Below are 20,416 nucleotides of genomic sequence, written 5' to 3'. Positions count from 1 at the left end.
GAAGGAGCAGAGGATGCTAATTAAGGAGAGTTTCTATAAGCCATCAGTGATGTGGAATTTGAACATGAAGCAAATGAAGATCACAATGATAATGATGAATTATGAGATTCGCAATTGTTATTTGCATTGAACAATTTCATCTTGTGATGTAAAACACTTTAAACTTATTATTTGATGTGTTATGGCTTATGAATTACATATGACATTACAATTACATTATGTTAAATTGATATAAACCTATATTTATGCATGACATGTCTTTATAGAAACCATATTTTTTTATTTTCCCAGATTTTTATCTCAATTTTTCAAAAAACCTGTTTCTTTGGAAAAAATGCATTAAAAACACAAAAAGTAAGTCAGCAGAATAAAACAGAAAAAAAACACAGTTTTTTTGAAAAAAAATGCCAAAAACGACCCTTTTATTTTAGGTTTTTTTCACGTTTTTTAATGCCAAACTCCTTGTTTCCATTGTCTAGTTTTTATTTGTTGCTTATTCTACTTATATTTTGATGTTGACTTATTTGATGTTGTCTTATTAGTTTCTCATTTACTTTATTTTTTTCTAATCTTTTTCAAAATTTACCATATTTTCCCATACTTTAACCCCTTTTTTCAAGTTCACAATATTATAAGTGAGAAAAACTGTGCCGTTCAAAATGCGAAAACGCTATTTATGACTATGATTACAACACAATATGATATGGTGCATCCATTGGCCCCACAAATACAGGTTACAATATGCACTTCAGAACACTCAAAAAAGGAACTACTCTTTAAGGAAAACATGAATAGAAATGACTATAGATGTTACCCACAACATGCACACTTTTGTTAGAAACAATTAAAATTCACCACTTAAATTACTCCCAATACTTAGATTGGTATAAAAATAAAAAAGTTTTCATTAGCTATAACTTACTCCTTGGAGTCTTTAAGCAACTTATTTTCACAAAATTTGAATTTGAATTTGAATTTTTATTTTTGCATGAAATCAACCCCTAAATTTTATTTTTTCACTTTAAATGTGTGAGAATGCCTTTCATGTCGGACTTAATATTCAATCCTTAGAAATTTATGTTTAAATCCAAAATCACATTTTATTATGTTTGTGTAGCAAAACTTATGCCCTATATCCTATTACAGTAGCATATGATATGAGGGATATACTATAAAGGCATAAATTACATCCGATATGGTATACTTATGCCCCTAAAACTTGTTTTCAAGGGTGTATCATATGGTTTTTCTTCATTGTTGTGCTACATAATGTAAAGTATCGTATAATATACTATCTTACATACAAGACTACAGTACACTAGAGGACATGATAAATATGAGCTATCAATTGTCCACTTCTTTACAAGATGACACATAAAGAATAAGCAAATTAAGACAAGTGGCAGTTGTAAATTTCTACCGTTTATAAAAATAGTATCAAATATTTGGCATGGACATTTAAATTTGTTTGCAGTTCTGCATCAGATTTTTTCCTATTTAAACCAGTCTTGCATTGAAAACAAATTATGACAACATCACCAACCACCTCACGAGATTAGAGCAAGCCCTCGAAATGACAAGAAAATGGCTGCAAAATATACAAAAGTGAATTGGAATGGAAGGTAATGTCAAGTGAATGAACAAAGGATCGATATAACAACCAAAAAATAACCCTCAGAATTTACATGTATGGAGAATAAACATGCAGTCACACGATCAAGTCGTTGTCAACCAGTCACATAGGCCTTCAAAAAAAATATACAAGAGCAAGAGGCGTACATACTTGATGCCCATAATCACGGCCATTATGCTTGGTCCATCCATATGTACTAAGATCATCAGAATCCTGGCAAATATGGCGCAAATGATATCGTCCATCCTTGACCCCAATCCACATAAGCCCAGCAATCAAAGACCTCGGTGTCCTGCAAATTGTATTTTCCATTACTCAAAATCGAGAACAATGAAAATTATATGACGATTTACCCTCAAATTCCCAAAATGTCCGAAAGAGCATTTGCATATGTGAATCAAAGATACCAGGAAAGGTCTGATCTTGAAAATTCACTGGGCACCAGGAATGCGCAATCATTAACTTCTTTTTATACGACTAGGGGCTACAAAAAGGAGGCACATTCGGCAGTATAAAACAAGAACCGCCCACAATAAGTTAAAAACACAAAGAAGAAATCCAACCTTATCAATTTTAGTAAGTTCCACTTCATAAACAGCACAAGCAAAATCAAGAGAGAAAGAAAGGCAGCAATGAATACTTTGGGTGCCAAATTTCAGCCCAACTAATGAGCTTAATATCAGATTGAAACGAAACATTTACCTCGCCCGTATTCCCAAATAAACGTGTGGGCGGTAGGTTCCCCAGTACAAACTCTCACGGTGATCGCCTTGAAACTGTAAATTAATAAACACCTCCGCTAAACTGACAAAGAATTCCATTAAATAAACGAGCAGAAATAAGAAAGCAGCACCAAGCCGATCTCTTCACCTGTGGCAGTTCCGTCATCTTTGGAGCGGGCAACGGAGTAACACAACGAGGAACCTGAACGGATTCATCAGCCCTCAATTGCCGATAAATCACAAGCCCAATCAATGAGAACGCAACAATGCCGAACCCAAGGACAATTTTCAGGTTAAACTCCAAGAGATTCAGCAATCCAGGACTTCTCCTCGCTCTCCCGCCTTTTCGCGGCCTCGGATCGCCATCGCTGTGCCTCGAAGATAGGTCTGGCACCCTACCCCTGCTCCTCGCCGACGTTCGGCTTCCCCCGCCCATCTACGACAGAGACCAGGGTTTCTCAGCGCAACAACTTCCGATCTAACTTCCCTTGGCCTCTTAAACCCTCCTGCTCCACGGGGAGCCCGCGGTTTCCCTCGGTCAAATTTCCAGGGTCTCCCGGCGGGTTTTCAAGAGCCAGGGATTAACGACCGGACTCCCCGCGAAGTTTAACAATCGCGTTAGTTAGCATCAATTCGCTGAGAGTTCCCGCCTCAATGACGATTCGATTTCAAGCGGATGTATCGATTCGGCCGACTCCTGCCCAATGTGGTCAGGGCCTAGTTTTAGATGGCAAAGTAAATGGGTCCAAACCGTCGGATTTATATGGAAGCCCTTTCCATAAACCGGAAGGTAGAATCCATGACTGACTGGGATTGGTACATGAACCGAATATAAATCCAGAACAGTATATGATTTTGAAAAAGGAACAGCCCCCACTACAAATCTAAACTCTTACTACTTTATTTTTGGTACAGCCTCTCATGATCTTTATACGGAACAATTTTTAATGATGGCTCAAATTCAATTGAAGGATCCAAGTTCAGTTGCCTCTTGACAAATTTGTAGAAATGTATAATTAACCAACTGAGCACAACCTCAGCAATTCGAGCTCAAGCTCTGCTTGCATCACATATTGCTCCGCTCGAACTCGAGTCGAGCTTTATGAGGAGATTTATAAGGGAGGTCAAGCTCAACTCGGTAAACTGAGTCCAAGCTTACTTGGTAATCGAAGCTTGTGTTACTTTATTCATATATTTTTTTCTTTAAATGAAAACGAAAACTATAAAAAATGTTGAAATTTATCAAAAATTACCAATATGCCCCCAAAGATTAAGAAACATGAAAAGCACAAACCAAGTTGAGCTCATGTAACTCAAACTCCACTCATTTATAACTCTAGTTTTAACTCAAGCTTGAAAGAGTCATTTATTAAGTGGATTCAGCTCGATCTGAATTTACACAAGCAAGTTTGAGTAAAGTCCAAGTTGGCTTAACTCGTTGTACATGTCTAACCTCACCTATAAGAAAACTAAATGAGTTTAAAAGGAATCAGATTTTGCCGGATGTGTTGACGAAGAGTTCAAATTTCAGTCAGACCAGATCCAAATTCAATATTCTGAAGCAATGGATTTTAACCGGGACCAAAATCCAATCCTTCCTTTCCCTTCCACTTCTTAACAAGCTGGACTTCAGCCAAAACCCTAGTAAGATCTAGGTCATGAAGCTTACGTACATCGCAACCTCTTCAAATGTTTCAAGTTGCAATCTGCATTCTGCCCGGAACATTGGAGCCATGCCTTGAACAAACACTGGACATGGACTCAATGTTGCAGGTGGGATGCCTCATTTGAAGATCAATTGGTTCAATGTTCCATCCAAAAAAAAAAAGAACACACCCTGTGTCCCCATTATAAACTGGGGTGACCATTGCTGCACTCAAATACAGAACTTACGTTGTCTATGGTGTGCAATGCCGTTCCTAGAATGCCATGCTTTAGTATTTTAGTAACGTGAATCAAACATGCCATTAGAAGATGTATATTGTTCATAAAATCCCCTAAAAAGCAATCTGTCAGCATAAACTTTTCCTTTGGGAGATGTTTTTGGATGCATGGTAAGAGAGAAGTGCCTCATGGAGGTGTCCGTCGTCTAACCGTATGAGATGGTATACTCGAAACATGGTTCATGGCACATAAAATTTATCCATTCACGAAGAGATATTTAAACCTTTTGAAGGCTTTTGATAAGAAGCACATGACGCAGTGATTTACTAAATGCCTTATTTGAGTTCTTATTGGCATGGTCATGTAAAAATTTTTCATCAAACCTTATGGACATGATCTACATTAGTTATGTAACTCTGACAAAATATGAATATCTTAATATCTTGAAATCTAATTTTTCTGCAATCATTTTTTCATGTTTGACCAGGGTAATTGACGGACAACAACCATTATTGATTTCCTCAGTTCAACACAATCAAGAATCACATTTCAATCTTACTGAGTGACCTGCTCCTTCAACACTTGCCTGAAGCCGGACTTCCATGTATCTGGACAAGGATGGAACAGAACATCATGGGGATAGAATCTAAGTTTATTCTCAAAATCTGAAACAAGAACAAAAGTTGGATTAAGAAGTAAGTCTTCGATGAAAACGAGCATGAAAAATTAGAAATGCAACATTCTGAAGAACAGAGGAGTTACCAATGCCAAATCACATGAATTACTAATTATCTGTGCCAAAATACCGGTCTCCAAATTCACCCAACCCAGGAATAACACGGTAATCTTCATTTAGTGTCGCATCAATTTCAGAGGTAACAATTTTTAAAGATGGAAATCGTTTGCAAACTGTATGGATCCCTTCAGGAGCCTGAAGTGTAGCAAAATGTATCAATGAACTATCAAGCAACAAGAAATAGACACAAGGCAGATTCCTAAATCAGATAGCATATACAGCCAATGGAAAAAAGGCAATAATAAATGGGATAGCTTCAGAAAGCTTACTGAGATCAGATTAAGAAAAATTATGTGGTGTTCTCGGACACCTTTCTGTATGAGAAGTTCGATAGCCTGATTTGCAGAATTTCCTTATTTGCACAATGAAAAGCACTTTAGTTTACATCCATTCTAAATTCTAAAGAACTGCAATGTAAGCCATCTCTCCTATGCAATAATGAAGCAAACATTTTCAGAAAATACATCGGAAACGTGAAACTGCATTAAAATTGAAACTTGAAAGCATCCAGGTCAGTAAATGAATCAAAGAAGTCAAAGATACCTAGAAAGCACATAAAATTCTAAGTCCTAAACATCTCTTTTCCATTCCTTTTTTTTCCCATCAAACGTGGTTCTAAAAAAAAAAAGAATGGAGGCAGAGCAGTGAAATTGGGGCCCCTCAGGCGCAGGAGCTGGACCATCGCGGGCCCAAATAGTTGATGGTCTAGATGAACCGATGATGTAGGGGATACCTGAGGCGGAAATCCAGAATGATGATGAGCACCCTTGTGTGCATTTTTCTCAAGAGGCGATGCAGCGAATAAGTGCGCCTTACCATTATGCAGAGGTGGCCAGCCTCTTAGGGGGTTCTTCTCGGCCCAGTACGGATTACAGCTACGTCCCTAGGTAGAGCTATTAAATCAGAAGCAGCTTGGGGGTTGACCAGTAACAACTCCATTAAATTCATCAAATAGGCTTGGCAAGCCACGAATAACAACTGCGTCCAACTTGCTCATTAACTAGCAGAAACATACTTTAGGCATTCTATGTGACATATACGAAATTTGAAATGTTCAATTTGCAAAAAAGAAAGAGCTCCAGTTACAACTCTTACAAAGGAAACTTCCATCCAACTTTTAACATCATAGGCCTAATCCTGATACGGACCACATTTTTGCCAACAACAGAAAAATGGGGCCTATCTTTAGTATAATCCCTTATCTCAGGCAAAAGATAACCATGAAGTCTATTGCTTTCCAGATAGCAGACTTAATCTGAGGCCCCTGTTTGGTATTTGTCAGAAAAAGTACAGCTCATACCAGGAACACTAAATTCTCATGGGATTGAGTCTTGCTGAAATCTAGGTCCTTTCCCACCAAGAATCTAAAAGTACATTTTGAGAACAGAAAAGGTCAACCAATTTTTGGACAACAACATGATTTATTGTTGGACAACAAAGAGAAAAGAAAAAATGAATGTCACCTGTACCGAGAACTGGATCAAGCAGCAGGACTCGACGTTCAGAAATGTCTTTGGGAAGCTTCTCATAAATGAGCTAGTTTCATGAGAGACCAAAAAAAGTGAGAAGAAAACTGCAAGGCTCTGTTGGAAGGCAAAGGAACAAAAAAAACAACCTGCTTCCCATTGTCACCATCACGATGTATCAGAATTTTCCCTATTTTAATTCCTTTGCAACAAGCGCGCAATGCATTCTCCATGCTCTCACCACTGCAACAGATGATACAATCTGTAAGGGAAAGGTCATCATAAACTTGCACAGAATAGGGGGAAAATTGTTAAGTGTGCAAGCCTACAGACTAGCCAGGGTTGGAAATTAAGTGGAAATAAGAATTTGACCAGAAAAAATTTTTAGACCAGTCTTTAAATATTCTAAATCAACTCAGCTTACTCAGCCGGCTTGGTCACCTACATCTGCTCAAAAAAGTGAATAAAACAAGGACGTTGACAAGATTAGGCTTAGACATGGGATGACCCCGTTAGGTCACTATGTCTGAGTCCATCCAAGCTATAATAATGCTCAACAGTACTACACATACTACACAGACTTTTTAAAGTTATATATATTTGACATACATAGAACACAATGCATGTACAATTTTATAAAATTTTCACTAATTTATATATATGAAATAGTACATACATATATTAGTAACATTAATAAATACAATTACTATTATTAGTAAATATATAATACGTTGCATGTTATATGCAGGTGCCCTTATGCACATTGTTATACACATCATACATAGCATATTAGTAATTTACCTTCCTATATATATATATATATATATTAATAAAAGACATACATAAATATATTTATATAGAAAATGAAATTCCCATGACCCGACCAAGTTTCCAAGTTTGACTCACAGAGTCATAAGTCAAACCCCTACGAGTTGAGTCCCAAGTCACTGGGTTTTAAACCATGAGATTCAGATGCAAAGCACTTTTGGGTTTCAGGATTTTTTTCAATTTTTCCCTTTCTTGGATGAGTATTCAAACAGAGAAAAAGAAAATAAGAGAAAAATAAAGGTGCTTTTCTATGAGAAGACAAAATTGCAATGTCAACATCCACTTGATTCTGGTTATATAGTTTGCCATCAGTTTACAAAATTAGAAGACATATCAGAATACAAATTCCAGAAGCAGGCTACATAAAGTCAACAAGCTAAGAAGAGTATATTTGAAAAAAAAAATTATAAGACAGCACCACCAATTGAAACCTAAATAAATGTTTAAGTTAAAACCTTCGAATAATGGAGACTCCACACAATTTCTTGCAAAATTCAACCCCAGTATACACAGATCCTGCAAGGCAGAAGACAGACGTTTTCAAATCCGGACTTTTAGGATGCAAGATGCCACTTTACTTTATGAACTTCCCTCATTGTTGAAATTAGAAATTCAAACACGAAACTACTTAAACAGAAATGGGGAGACAAACAGTTAAAAACATATATAAAAGGTTATAAAATATACATTAGGTAACCAATTACCAAAATATATGTCCTGTTGACAAGTGTAGAAACACACCTGTTGGAGTGAGAACCTGTTTCTTTGTAAATGGAAGATACCCAAGACCATGCTCTACAACCTGATAATTTTCATGGTATCAATAAAATGCTCACTATCAAGATGTCCAATCAAAGAGGAAGTGACTTCAAGCAAACATGTGCAAAATCTTCCACATTTCTATTCAGGAGGGACAGAGAAACCCCTCTTTTACAGAAATTTCATTTTTGTGAGGGCAATGTTCATGAAATGACATCAAGACCACCAAAGAGCAATTTTGAAGTCCACAGGCTTATACCTTGAAATTGGAAAGCATAAAAATATAGTATTACCAGCCGTATAAGCCGATCAGAGTAAAATACAAAATCATGCTTTGATATCTCTTGATCCCGTATCAAAGTGTGCATTCCTCTTATCTGCACAGGAAAGTATCTATGCACTGAAAATGTTGCTTACGAAGATCTTAAACATGACAAGCCAAAAGAGAATGAAAATTCAGCAATACCTGAAATGTGGACTGAACGACATGAACATTAGGATAGATCTTGCATAGGTTATGCTGACCAAGCTTTGTGTGTATATGTTGAACAATTAGATCAATAGCCACATGGTTATCACCTCCTTTAGGTATGATTACATCCGCATATTTTTTGGATGGCAGAATAAACTCATCAAAAGCGGGCTTCACAAACTTTGCATACTGCAAAATATTGAAAATTGTGGCAGATATGTAACAGCCAAAATGGGAATAAAGAGATGATTGCAGTTGTGTTACACAATTGAAAAAAAAAAAAAAAAGATAAGCTTTATCTCATTATATAACTTGGAAATTGTAGAACTTTTTTATGCTAAAAGAGAGAAAAAAGAAGCTTATGTAGCAGTACAAGAACTTGTTTTTCCTCTTGTACAGGTGCTAAGGTAAAAATTGACTGAGGCACGTTAATGAGCAGCTATTTTCACTAAGACCATGATAAAGACATGATGTAGGAGTGGAAACAGAAGAGATCCAGTTCAGAGATTTGGTTTTTATTTGTTGGTTTCTTTTAGAGTTTTAGTTGGATCCAGATCCATGCATCCATTTTTAGTCTATATCAATGTTTGAGAACCCAGCTGAGTCAACTCAGCTGACTGCCCTCAACCTAGTTAAAAAAATGGAAAAAAACAGTGTCATGACCAAGCCAATTCATGGAATGACCAGTCTGAGTCATCCAAGTTTGGGATGAATCAAAGGTGGCCGAGTCATCTACAAAATTACAAATATGATTTAAGCATGCACATTGCATGTATAATTGTATTTATAAATGATACTTGTATTTTATATATGCATATGCATTATTAACATGTTATGTGTAAGATATCAGTCCTATAATTAATCAAAAGCACCACTTTAGACATATGAAAATATACTTTATGCAAGAAATAAAGTTGTCAAAATCAGGCCGAGTGACTGAGTTGACCCAGTGAGTCACAAGTCAATTCACTCAAAATCGAGTCCCAAGTCACTAGGTTTTAAAACCTTGGTTGTTTAAGGCTCATTTGTAATCAAGGATTGGTTTAATGGAGAAGCCCTAACCTTTCTTTGTGTTCTCCTTTTGTTACAGTTATTGTCCTTCAGTTTTGGAATTGCTTTCGTTTAGTTTAGCCGTTGATTGTGGCTCGGAGGAGAAGTTCTCTTCCCTACTGCATCAGGACAACTGGCTGCATTTTCTGTCAGTAACTTTGTCTGCAAGGAAGCACTTACTAGTTTTCTACTAGCTACAAGCACAGTTGCTTCATATTAGAAACTCAACCAATGAATTGTGAAAAGTGACTATAACAGTCACAAAGAATACATATAATACCAAAAAGGCACTAAGGCCAAGTGAAGAAAAGTAATACTCATTCAATAAACAATATGAAGGCTGTAAAACACAGCTTAGTTGGTACAAGGGGCAGCTCTACAATTTATACAAGAAGGGAGAGTGAAGAGAAGGAGTAGAGGAGGCTGTTCTAGCCGTTGGAGATTCCAACGGCTCCTAAAAGAGCCGTTGGAACTCCCAACGGCTAGAACATTGGGTTAAAGGAAAATAATAAAAAAATTAAAGAATAAAAGAATAAAATACATAGACAATAAAGCAGAAAAATAAATCCTAACCTAGATATAATATCCTAACATATCTTATTTTCTAACATGAATAATTGTCTGTAGCGCTCTGTAATCCAAAGGACACTTCAGTTCAATATTATATATAACTTCCACTATGTCACCTTAAGATTGTAGAATAGACCAACACAATACAAGCTCCTGTATAGGCTTAGTGCATTTACCAGTTGCTTCAAAATCTTCACGCCCAGATACTACATTCTCCAAGGAGCATGTACTTGGAATAACTTTATTATATATACGTCTCCATTTTCCTAAAGGAAAATTACAATTTTTTCTTGTTATTGTATGATTCTCATGTGAATGTGGATCTATATTCCTAGCGTTATTCAATTCAAAATTGCAGTATTTTCTGGATATTTGTACCATTCATATTGAAGTTAGTCAAAAGAAAAATAGAAAAATTTAGGTTCAAATGGCACAGATTATTAACCACGGAGACAGTGTTCTCTTGTGTTGTGGTGCAGGACCACTGGTCCCATAAGCAGATTGGAAAAAACTATAAGGATGAGGTACATGGAATTTTCGTATTTAGATCAAACGTTTTTTTTTTTGTGACATACTAAAATAAGTTAAGATTTAAGACACTAGACGTTGATCTCTTGCGCAAAAAATAAGGGAACTCAACCTTGAAGAAGATGTATTTATTCTCTTTTCCTAAGGACTTTCACAAAGAATATTTCACTTGTACTGATTGCATACGGAAAAGATAAGCCATTTGGATCCAAAAATTTTATACCCTCTAAACCTTTTGAGTTGGCATATTCGAATGTACAGGGACTTGCCTCTAATGTCTAACGGAGGATTATCAATCATGCTATCTTTATAGATGATATTACTAGATACACTTGGATTTACTTCAAGTTGAAATATTTAACTACTTCAAGATTTTTTTTATAATGATTTAAAACCAATTCAATACCAACTTAGTCATATTGAGAAGTATTCTATAGGAGAATGATTTTCAAATGATTCTAAGAGTTATTTAGAAGAAAATGGATTTCCTCCGCAAAGAACTTGTCCAAAAACTCCTCAAAATGAGTTTTGGTCAACAGACAACATCGTATTATTGGCACCCCTAGAACCTTGTATATTTCCAAGTACTTTCCAAAGGATTTTTAGGTGAAAGCCGCTCTTACCACTGTTTGCTTGATTAATAGAATGCATTCATCAACCATCCAAAACATTTCTCCAATTCAAAAGCCTGTTAGTATCAAACCTAATTTAATAGTCTTAAGAGTGTTTGATGGTAAGTGCTTTTCTTTGAATGATGAGACTGACGAACTTCAAATAAAGTAATCCCAGGTGCATTTCTTGGTTATTTTGGAAAATCAGAAAGGATATCAGTGCCATAATCTTAAAAATGAGAATACCATTCATAACACCAATTACACTGTTGATAATGAGTTCTAAGACGCAGTTAGACCCTTTCTGTTGAGGGATGACCCCTCTACAAAACAGAAAATGAGAAATGAAAACACAGCCTTGAGAAAACCTAGAAGAATAACCAACCTAGAAGATTTATATCCTAGGAATCATTTTCTCTTTTGATATTGGCTCATGGCAATAGATTCCTTACATGGCCCTACAGCTTATGTTGAAGCCAAGAGGCGACCTAAACGGGTGGATCTCATGGAAACTGAACTGGATGTCTCAGAAAAAACTAGAATATGAGAAGTACAAAACTTTAACCCAAAAAAAGAAAGAACCAATAGGATGTAAGTGGAAATTCAAAACACAAATAAAGAGTGGCAGGAGTCTAGAAAGAAATAAAGTTTGTTTTTCCCTAGAGCATATGCTCAGGAACTATGTAACACGGGTACTGCTCCAAAGGAGCAGTACCAGTACCGTACCTGTACAACACCGGTACGGGTATGGGTACGGCGTCGGGTACGGCCTGGGTGCGGCGTTGACCGTGTCGGGTACGGTCAAAGTACCCGAGGTCGAATCCGACCATTTTCAGACTCGGTCAAAGTTGACCGAGTCCAAAATCGTCCATTGCACGTTTTAAAAAACCATTTTTTTCCCTCTCTCTCACACGATGCCTTTGCCCTCTTGCCTCACCCCCCTCACCCCTCTCGAAACTTGCCTTCTTGCCCCTTTCACCCCTCTTGCCCTTCTCATCCTCTCACCTCTCCCCCCTTGCCCCTCTCATTCATCGCCTTTTCGCCCCTTGGAACTCCCAAAGGACAGATTTTTTGTCCTGAAATTAATATCTACAAATTTTGGATCATGATTTAATGATTTATGAATATGCTATTTTGTTTGTAATTTTTTTGATATATATATATATATATGTGTGTGTGTGTGTGTGTGTGTGTACGGCCGTACCCCCGCACCCAAGTTTTTTGGAAAATGATTCGTACCCGTACCCGCACCGGCACCTGCACCCGTACCTATGTGACATAGCTCAGGAATATGGGACTGATTACAAGGAGATATTTTCATTGGTTGCTCGTACGATCCTAATTAGAACTTAGAACCTTATTGATATTGCTTTTAATAGAAATTGACATCCTTATCAAATTGACGTGAAAACATTTTTTTAACGGTCATCTGAATTAAGTTGTCTACATGGAGGCTTTAGAAATGAGCTTACATAAAAGGAAGGCTCTCTGATAAAAAAAGGGCTTCATATGATGTCAAAGTTTAAAAAATCTCCTGGAGCTTAGCTTCCAGATTCAGTAATGACATGTAAAATTTTCATTTTAGGTCTTTTACAGTGATACTGCTTTTAAAAAAATACTAACTGAAACTGTTGTTTTACTTCTATATGTAGATACACTGTTATTACGAGCAATGATGACAAAAGGATCAGACAAATCAAACACGTACTTAAACATAAATTTGAAATATCTGGCTCCGAGTCCCTTTCCTTTTCTGTTATAGAGGTAACATACTTTCCTAGAGGCTACATTCTTTCTTGAACTCAATTTGTCACCACTGTTGCATCAGATATTAGTGATGGCAGAGTTATGAAGACTCCACGGGTACTTGGCTGGAAGATGAAAATTGATGATCGAGAATTGTTGTTAATATCCAATACCTTACAAATAATTAATCGTACCATGACAAGTCAAGATATTGCACATGTTGCTTATGTTGCAAGTCAATTCAACATGCTCTCACTTCTAATCATATGCAAATTCTGTTGTTAAGGATTGTTAGATCTCCTAAAAATACTATTTTCAAAGGATTATTCTTTTATCATCTTCATCCTAGATCACACAGCTCGTACTGATGCAAATTGAAGAGATCCTAATAAAAAACATTCTACAATAGCATTTTATCATTTTATGTTTTCTTTGATGGCTCATTGATATCTTGAAGAAATAAGAAACAAGAAAAGGTATCTCCCTTGTCCATTGAAATAGGGCATCAAATCATGGCATGAACAAGCATGGAGATTGTTTAGATGAAAAGCCAACTTGAAGACAAGGCAGTGCATTACAAGTGTGCATTGAAGTAGTGTTACAAAAAAAAAGAAAGTGTGAATTAAATTGAAGCAATCACATTACCCTTTCCATGAATGAATAAAGCATATTAATTGTCATTATTCTCATGAAGTTTTTTTGAAGAAAACTGTTAAAATGCCTTACATTACCTCAGAGTATCAATAAGCTGACCTTTTCCCCATGATCCTACCTTCTTCTCTGTTTTCTATTTAGCAATTTCCGGTTGTGGTACCATAGGTTTAAGGAGGGTTATACACACACACATATGTATAATGTGCTCATTTGTGAATATGTTCATATGCATTCATATATGTACTTTTTCCTTTTTCTTATTTAGTTATTCTTATTTTACTTACTAAAATGCTTTCTTAAATGACAAAACAGTTCTTTTGGGCTTGCCATTAGCTAACTCGATGGCTAGATCTCTAGCTGTTGGGATAGCAACAACAAGCCTAATCCTCTCAGTGTCTTGTAATCTCTCTTTCCCCTTTCTTCTATATATAGGGGGTATGCCCACTCATTACTTGTATAAGATTTTACGCCCTCGGAATTTTGCCTTGAGTTACATAAATTTAAATTTTAAGGAAAATTGGCAAAGGGTAGGAACCAGATATCAGGATGTGCGGAAAGATCTGCAGTGAGAAGCAGAAAAACCATAAAACAAGGACAATTGTTCATGAGCTTGTGACCGTAGGAAGACCCTTGGGGTTCTGGCAAACGAATAAAAATTATATTTATGGGTGTTTTGTGTACGCTTGCATTTCTTCTTGAGTACCTTGAATGTTTGATGTTGAGTTTCCACATGATCTTTCAAAAAAATCTACCTTTTTGAAGTTTGGCTATAACATAGAAAGAGGATTGCAGCCACCAAGTGCAACAAGCATTATCAGAAAATTAGACACAGGTTTGACAAATAACATATGATCTTCAAAAAAGGAGGAAAATATAATTCTAATGAGACTTGCCTGTTCAAGAACAGAATTTATATCTCTACCCCTCTCCACAGTATCACGTCTTATCCTCCTGGCAAGTCTAACATCATCATCTTGAAAAGAAACAAATTCTAATTTAGACAAGTGATTGGATAAGAGTGGTCCTAAGGAATAAGAGATCCCCAGATCTCATGCTCAAACTTGAACTCCATAGTTCATGCAAAAGTGTTAACGCTAAGAACAGAACCTCCTAGCATCCAAACATCCATTAACCCAAGGGACAAACTATTCAAAAATTTAGCTGCTGTACAGGTACTTATGGTGAAAAAAACAATGCATAACATAAGAAACATCCAATGGAAAGTTAAATCTTTTATAAAATAAGAAGAGATAGGATTAAAAACAGTTAAACATCAAGATCAGTAGCCCTACTACTTACAGATAAAGAAACAATCTTTTGGAAAGCAAGTTAAGCTGCTAGGTTCATTTTCTTCCTTCATTAAGAGAAAGTGAGAACAGATTTCAAGGAAAGGAAGTTAAGATGTCAGTATAACTTAATGGAAGGAATGTCAATAAAAATGAAAATGAACTAAAGAAGAACCATTGTGAACCTTTTCCAGAAAAAGGAACAAGCACCTTAAGCAGATATCAAGTCCTATCATCCATGGGCTTTCTGCAATGGTACACCTTTACTAGAAAAGAAAAAACTGAAAGAATAGGCCAACTCCATTTTTGACTGAAACTGCTACTAAACAAACTGGCTAAGCTACTATGATGCTACAGTTCAGCTACTGTGACAACTGGACCCACAAAAATCGCACAACTAGCTTCTGAAGCACAAATAAAAGCATTTTAAAATCGTGTGTTGAAAGATAAGCTTCATGAAACACCTTTTCTGAAACATGCAAAGAATTAAAATGAGAACATGAACATTTTAACCCAATCATAAAGTGTGTTATGTTGCCTTTCAAAAACTTTGCTTCATGTTTACTTGACAAGAATGCACCTAAAGAATCAGTTTCAACTTTCCGTGCTTAGGTTCATAATTAAATTGAAACCTTCAAACCCACCCAAGACACAAATGCAAAAAGAAAGCACCAATTAGCAAATAAAACAGCACAGACTGCAATACTCAGCAGAATCGCAGATACCTTAAGTTCCACGACTCAGAGCATGAGTAGTATTTGTTGGCACACAATGCATGCTTTCTTGCTGTGGAGTTCTAAAATTTGGAAGTTTTATATACAACGGAATGGGCATGAGAAGAGCATGTTATATGAAAGATGAAATTATAGGACTTTACATCTAACAGATGCAGAATAATTACCTGTATCAACAAAGATCTTCATGTTCATCATATCACGAACCTGCTCATCATGGAAAACCAGAATCCCCTCCAAGATAATCACATCGGATGCATTAACCTGTATTTAATCCTTAACATTTATGATCAACATAAAATTAAAAAAACCTAAAATAAAGACTAATTATTCATGGAAAAATCATGCAATGGTGAAGCTCATTAAGAGAAGAATAAAAGATAGTGCATGCTATTTTAGAGACCAGTAACTTTCAAGTTTCAACTGTAAAAATTAAGTAACTACAACATAGACGATTATAGAGTCCTAATAGAAGAAATCTGCAAAAGGTCAATGGCAAAAGTCCTTTGGAAGTACAGATTCTATTATTTTCTCTCAGAGTGGAGTGGTTCAAATTATCAGGTTGCTTTTGATTCTTTCCACCTTGAGAGGACAAAATGTAAAGTGTTCAGTGTCCTACAGGACATGGTTCAACACCCTCATGTTTATGGACACCTACACTCTACTACACTTAATCTTACCAAAAGGTGGAGAAAAGTATGGACACCTTCCGTTAGCTTATTAGACACCCAGAAACTGTATCATGTAGGGGCTGGTCACTATCTCCTCTCAAATTGATTGGAAGCATTACAAGCACAAATGAAGACCCAATAACTAGTTGCTGGATATTGTTGAAGTGAAGCTCATACTTTTCATGTTCTGTATTCGTTGCGATAGCTTTGACCCAGAGAGACTATATTTGTCATATACAGCTCAATGGAAGTGACACAACTAAGCCCTACTTTCTGGTTTCATTCATTCTTCTTCTTCTTCTTCTCTTCTATGGTCCTCCCTCAGTGTATCAGATTTTTCCTTTTTTTTTCTTTTTTGGACCTTAGTCATATTAAAATGTAGATTATTTCTCACAAATACCGCTATGCATGGTACAATGGAAATGCATGTGACAATTGCTGGTTCTATAAGTTTGCCAGTTAAAATTATGGCTACCATATTCACCTGCTGCTATCTCTGCACATAACAACAAAGACAAATACTCTTTCTCTTAAGCGGATAGTGAATCATTCAGAAAGCTCATTCTATGAATTGAAAGGAAATAAATCATTTCAGGAGCCACTTCCATCAGTATCTCGCCTATATCCTTTCGAGGGTTGACCAAGTTCAGTACGATGTCCAATACATTTTCTTTGAGATAAATTTAAACAGCCTCTATTACAGCCAGGTGCATGTGACGTGTCAAAACTGGAGCCATGAAATGAAAGCTACGAGATTAAGGAGAAGTCATGGGGACAAAACAGACATTGATCATTTCAGTTCATCTGAACCACATCATTTCTATTGCTTTCTCGAGGAGAGTGTCACTTATATTAGTAAATACATGCCATGTATGTCAAGAACCATCACCACACCAAGTATGAATTGAGAAAACTACATCATACCTTCCGAAAGGAATCAGAACATCTTTGATGGGTCTTAAAATCATATATGGGAACATTAACAGACTGCCCATCTTTCAGCTTAGCCATGCAATCCAATAGTTGCTCAGTGTCGAAGGCATCTAAAGAAAAATGGTACTTTTAACGGCAATTCAGAAAATGAAAAGGAAAACCATATGGTGATGCTACGATTTTTTAATTAGCAGATGAAGCCAAAGGAAGAGGATACTATAAGAGCTTTCATGCATGGCTCCACCAGTGAAAAAATAAAACATAACAAATGTTATAAAGGAGAATCATATCATATGCATGTCTTCAATCAGCAGATGAAACTAACAGAAGTGCATGTGTCCAGAATGAAAATAAAATATTATAAAATTCATTATCCTGGTGTTGAATATTGAATTAGCATCTAGACAATAGCAAAGGTTTCTGGTTGAGATTACCTGGATGATCGAAATTATAATCATGAGCACGCTCCAATTCTTCAGCAGTCAATCCACGATAGAAAGAATCCTGTCAAATTTGACATGTTGAAAGTTAAATCTCCTCATTCATACTTTTTTCGAGTACATAATTCTACGTGAAAATTTCAAACTTTTGACGAGAACTAAGTTGTCCATAGGTTATATCATGTATTAACTATTATCTAAGAAAGACTGGGAAACAAGAAGAAAGCATAACTTCATAATTGTAAACTAGAGAACATGCTTATCATTCAGAGAAAAGGAAAAATTGCAACCCAATGTTGGAAAAATAAGACAAATGTAATGCACTGCCATAATTTAGAAAAACGTCCAACCCTTCGCTGCCATTTTCAAGAAAGACCAACCATCGATTAACTGCCGGCCGAAAACTACAACGGCCCAAAGTTCACAACTGACAATCATATCTCACAAAGTCTTGAGCCACAGAATATGTTTCGACAGGAACTAATACTTCCTCGAAGAAAACGTCCAGACGATGTAGGAACCACCATAACTCCTCAAGAAAGCAAAGAGTATGGACGACTCCTCCGCAATCTCGCAAATTCGACTAAAATGTGCAACAAAAATTTTCTTATACACCTCGCCCGAAGAAAACAACTAAAAACCATAATGCTATAGAAAACAAGAATTCCACGCTCTTTCCATCCGTAACAGAGCCATGACGCTTATCACCTGATTCATGAGAACGACGCGATGATCGTGAAGTTGCTGGATGATCTTATCGCAGACCGTCGTCTTCCCCGACGCCGTGCCCCCAGACACTCCTGCACATAAATCAAGCAAGTTGGTTGCCAAAAGGATTACGTACGAGCATGCATCTCTCTCTCTCTCGCTCGCTATCTCGCGTTATCGTCATCCTTCGACGAGGCGGGTCGGGGGAGATAGGGAGAGACAGAGAGAATCTATTATCTACCGATGAGGAAGCGCTGCCTGCGGGAAGGGGTGGACGAGGAGACGAGGCCGTCGAGGCGGAAGCCGGAGAAGTGGGCGCTCGAGGAAGCCTCCATGGCGTCGTACTCCATCGAAGAACTTCACCGATCGGTTGCCGCTCTTGCCACGCTAGGGTTGAGCGACCCCCCCGCACTCGTCTCTGGGGACTGAATCAACCAGGCAAAGGAAGGAGGCCAAGAAGGAAACGATGAAACAGGAAGGAACGAAATACCGAACGCTTTTCGTCCGTTAAAAGGAATGATAAAGCGAGCGATGGCGCCAACTTGACGAACAGTATTGGGCTGCGGGATAGACTTCGTGTCGGGTTCGCAAGATGGTATCCGAACCGTTCTAATCCCCACCCTCATGCAGGATGCAGCACGTTGCGAACTGCAGATCGGGTCAGACCGGACTAATTGGACTACCCGACCCAAAAACAAATTCCCGTAGGTACAGGGGCAATTTGTAGGCTTCAGTTGATGGACTTTCAATTTTTTCTTTTCAAGTTTTTCTTCTAATTATATATTTATGTACGCAGCTTTCTTGTTTGCTTTTACATTAGTTTTTACGTTAGATAAATTTGGTTAAGTTGATTATCTATTTTCAAAAGAAACCTTAACATCAGAAAAATTTTTCGCTTTTTTATTTCGATGCAAATGCAGTGCGCTTTCTTATATTTATAATTTTATACAGCTAGGATTAGAAGTGTATTTATAATTTTTTGACTTATGATGGATTGGTACACAGATTCGATATGCATTTATAATTTTTTGACTTATGATGGATTGATATATTCCGGGGCGGAACTAAGGTAGGGCTCGCTTGGGCCTTGGCCCCACCTCAATTTTTTTTTTTAAAATTACATGTAAATTTTAAAAAATTACACTTGTTTTATATAAAAATTTTGAAAATAATATTTCAGCTATAATCAAAATTTAGAAACCTTAATTCGGTCTGCCTTATTAAAAATATCTAGCTCCGCCCATGGATATATGATTGACTTTATTAATTATAGATTAGCCGACAACAAATACTGGCCTAGAGTTTGGGGGAAAAAAAGAGAACTCTTGTATGGGCAAAAGTATGTGTCTAGTAAAACAAGGTGCAGCCAAGGATCACTGCAGAAAAGACTTTAACTCATATCTAATATCGTTTTAGATCATAAACCCCGCATTCAGCTACAAGTAGCGTAAACCAGGAAAAAAAAGTAAGAAAACAAGGGCTGAATGTAAATCGCAGAAAATTAAGATTGATAATAAAGCAAGAAAAGGAAATAATAACAGAAAGGATGTCATTTAAGTTTTATGAACTCTCCCACATAATGAACTTATGGGCCCTTTAAATAATGGTAAGTTTGTACCTATCGATCTGGATCAAATTATACAGATTGAGAACTATATGGATCCAGTTACATGAATATGGATTTGAGTACATGGACCTTTACATTTAGAATCACATCTAAGGTCTAAACAATACAAAATAACAAAAAGGACTCTATTCAAGACTCTTAACATACTCATTCTTCTTCGTAGCTTTTTTGGTTAGATACGTGTCCGGTCCAGTCTGCTCATTCATCAATCTCTCCTAGTTGGAGAAAAGTTGCATCATCTTAATAGAGTAACATATCCAAATAACTATGAGAAGTAGATATATCGAGGATGCGATGC

The 20,416-nt window shown here is 36.7% G+C and overlaps 2 protein-coding genes across 2 annotated transcripts in view; both read right to left on the bottom strand.

The window, feature by feature from the left end:
- The window catches only part of LOC116248809 (mannosyl-oligosaccharide glucosidase GCS1-like), a 52,902-nt gene extending 49,943 nt beyond the window's left edge, over nt 1-2,959 (bottom strand). The window contains exons 1-3 of the mRNA XM_031621789.2: nt 2,504-2,959; nt 2,336-2,409; nt 1,784-1,925 (exon numbers count right to left, since the gene is read on the bottom strand). Coding sequence (XP_031477649.1) covers nt 1,784-1,925; nt 2,336-2,409; nt 2,504-2,791 — 504 coding nt within the window. The 5' untranslated portion in view covers nt 2,792-2,959. The remainder of the gene's footprint in view (nt 1-1,783; nt 1,926-2,335; nt 2,410-2,503) is intronic.
- A 1,614-nt stretch (nt 2,960-4,573) lies between these two features.
- Nucleotides 4,574-18,977, bottom strand: LOC116246890 (uridine/cytidine kinase UKL1, chloroplastic-like). The gene is made up of 15 exons (XM_031618795.2): nt 18,733-18,977; nt 18,492-18,583; nt 17,778-17,847; nt 17,335-17,453; nt 15,907-16,003; nt 14,613-14,692; nt 8,555-8,749; nt 8,382-8,465; nt 8,071-8,131; nt 7,785-7,845; nt 6,651-6,744; nt 6,499-6,571; nt 5,305-5,387; nt 5,002-5,170; nt 4,574-4,904 (listed from the first exon to the last, which is right to left on the bottom strand). Exons 1-14 carry the CDS (start codon nt 18,839-18,841, stop codon nt 5,024-5,026), a joined length of 1,365 nt encoding a protein of 454 aa, XP_031474655.1. The 5' UTR covers nt 18,842-18,977; the 3' UTR covers nt 4,574-4,904; nt 5,002-5,023.
- Nucleotides 18,978-20,416: the final 1,439 nt, after the last annotated feature.

This window comes from Nymphaea colorata, chromosome 2 (genome assembly GCF_008831285.2).
Source record: "Nymphaea colorata isolate Beijing-Zhang1983 chromosome 2, ASM883128v2, whole genome shotgun sequence".
NCBI classification, from domain to species: Eukaryota; Viridiplantae; Streptophyta; class Magnoliopsida; order Nymphaeales; family Nymphaeaceae; genus Nymphaea; species Nymphaea colorata.
This window is presented reverse-complemented; position numbering and strand designations above follow the sequence as displayed.